This window comes from Contarinia nasturtii, unplaced genomic scaffold, assembly GCF_009176525.2.
Source record: "Contarinia nasturtii isolate CC-2019 unplaced genomic scaffold, AAFC_CNas_1.1 Cnas_scaffold_2359, whole genome shotgun sequence".
NCBI lineage: Eukaryota > Metazoa > Arthropoda > Insecta > Diptera > Cecidomyiidae > Contarinia > Contarinia nasturtii.
The window spans coordinates 659-1,216 of NW_022199681.1; the positions used below are offsets into that span (position 1 = coordinate 659).

General features: G+C 33.5%; 1 protein-coding gene across 1 annotated transcript; it reads left to right on the top strand.

Annotated features, from left to right (window-relative positions):
- The first annotated feature begins 6 nt into the window (after positions 1-6).
- LOC116348211 (regucalcin-like) lies at positions 7-532 on the top strand. The gene is made up of 2 exons (XM_031779121.1): positions 7-219; positions 286-532. The coding sequence occupies exons 1-2, from the start codon at positions 12-14 to the stop codon at positions 426-428; spliced, it is 351 nt and encodes a 116-aa protein (XP_031634981.1). The 5' UTR covers positions 7-11; the 3' UTR covers positions 429-532.
- Positions 533-558: the final 26 nt, after the last annotated feature.

The following is a 558-nucleotide window of genomic DNA, read 5'->3' on the forward strand; positions in this document are numbered from 1 at the left end:
ATGGCGGTACTATGCGTTATAGAGAGTGTAACGGACCATTTACTGACATTGCAAATGCGTCTTTTTACACTTTCGATCGTGACCATGGTGTAAAACAATTAAAACAAAACGTTTTCATTTCAAACGGTCTGACGTGGGTAGGCAATAAATTTTACTATGTCGACTCGTGTGTACATGACGTTAAAGAATTCGACTATAATAGTGAGAATGGTGAATTATGTAAGTTTGAATTCAACTAGTATTTGTTGGAATTTGTTTAAACAATTTTTACATTTGGTTTATCAGCAAATGAGCGTATCATATTCACGCTTAGAGAGAACGGAAAAGTACCAGAGTATGTGTTTGATGGTATGACTAGCGATGTTGATGGAAATTTGTTTATGGCCACCCATAATGGTTACAAAGTAATGAAAATCAATCCAAAGTAAGTAAAATGAGTAAATTTTAAATTGATAAATATACAGTGTGACATTCTATATTCATAGACACAAAAAAAAGTTCGTCTAAGTAGATTAAGATTATTTCAATAGATGGCGCTATGTTCCGACGAACACTGTG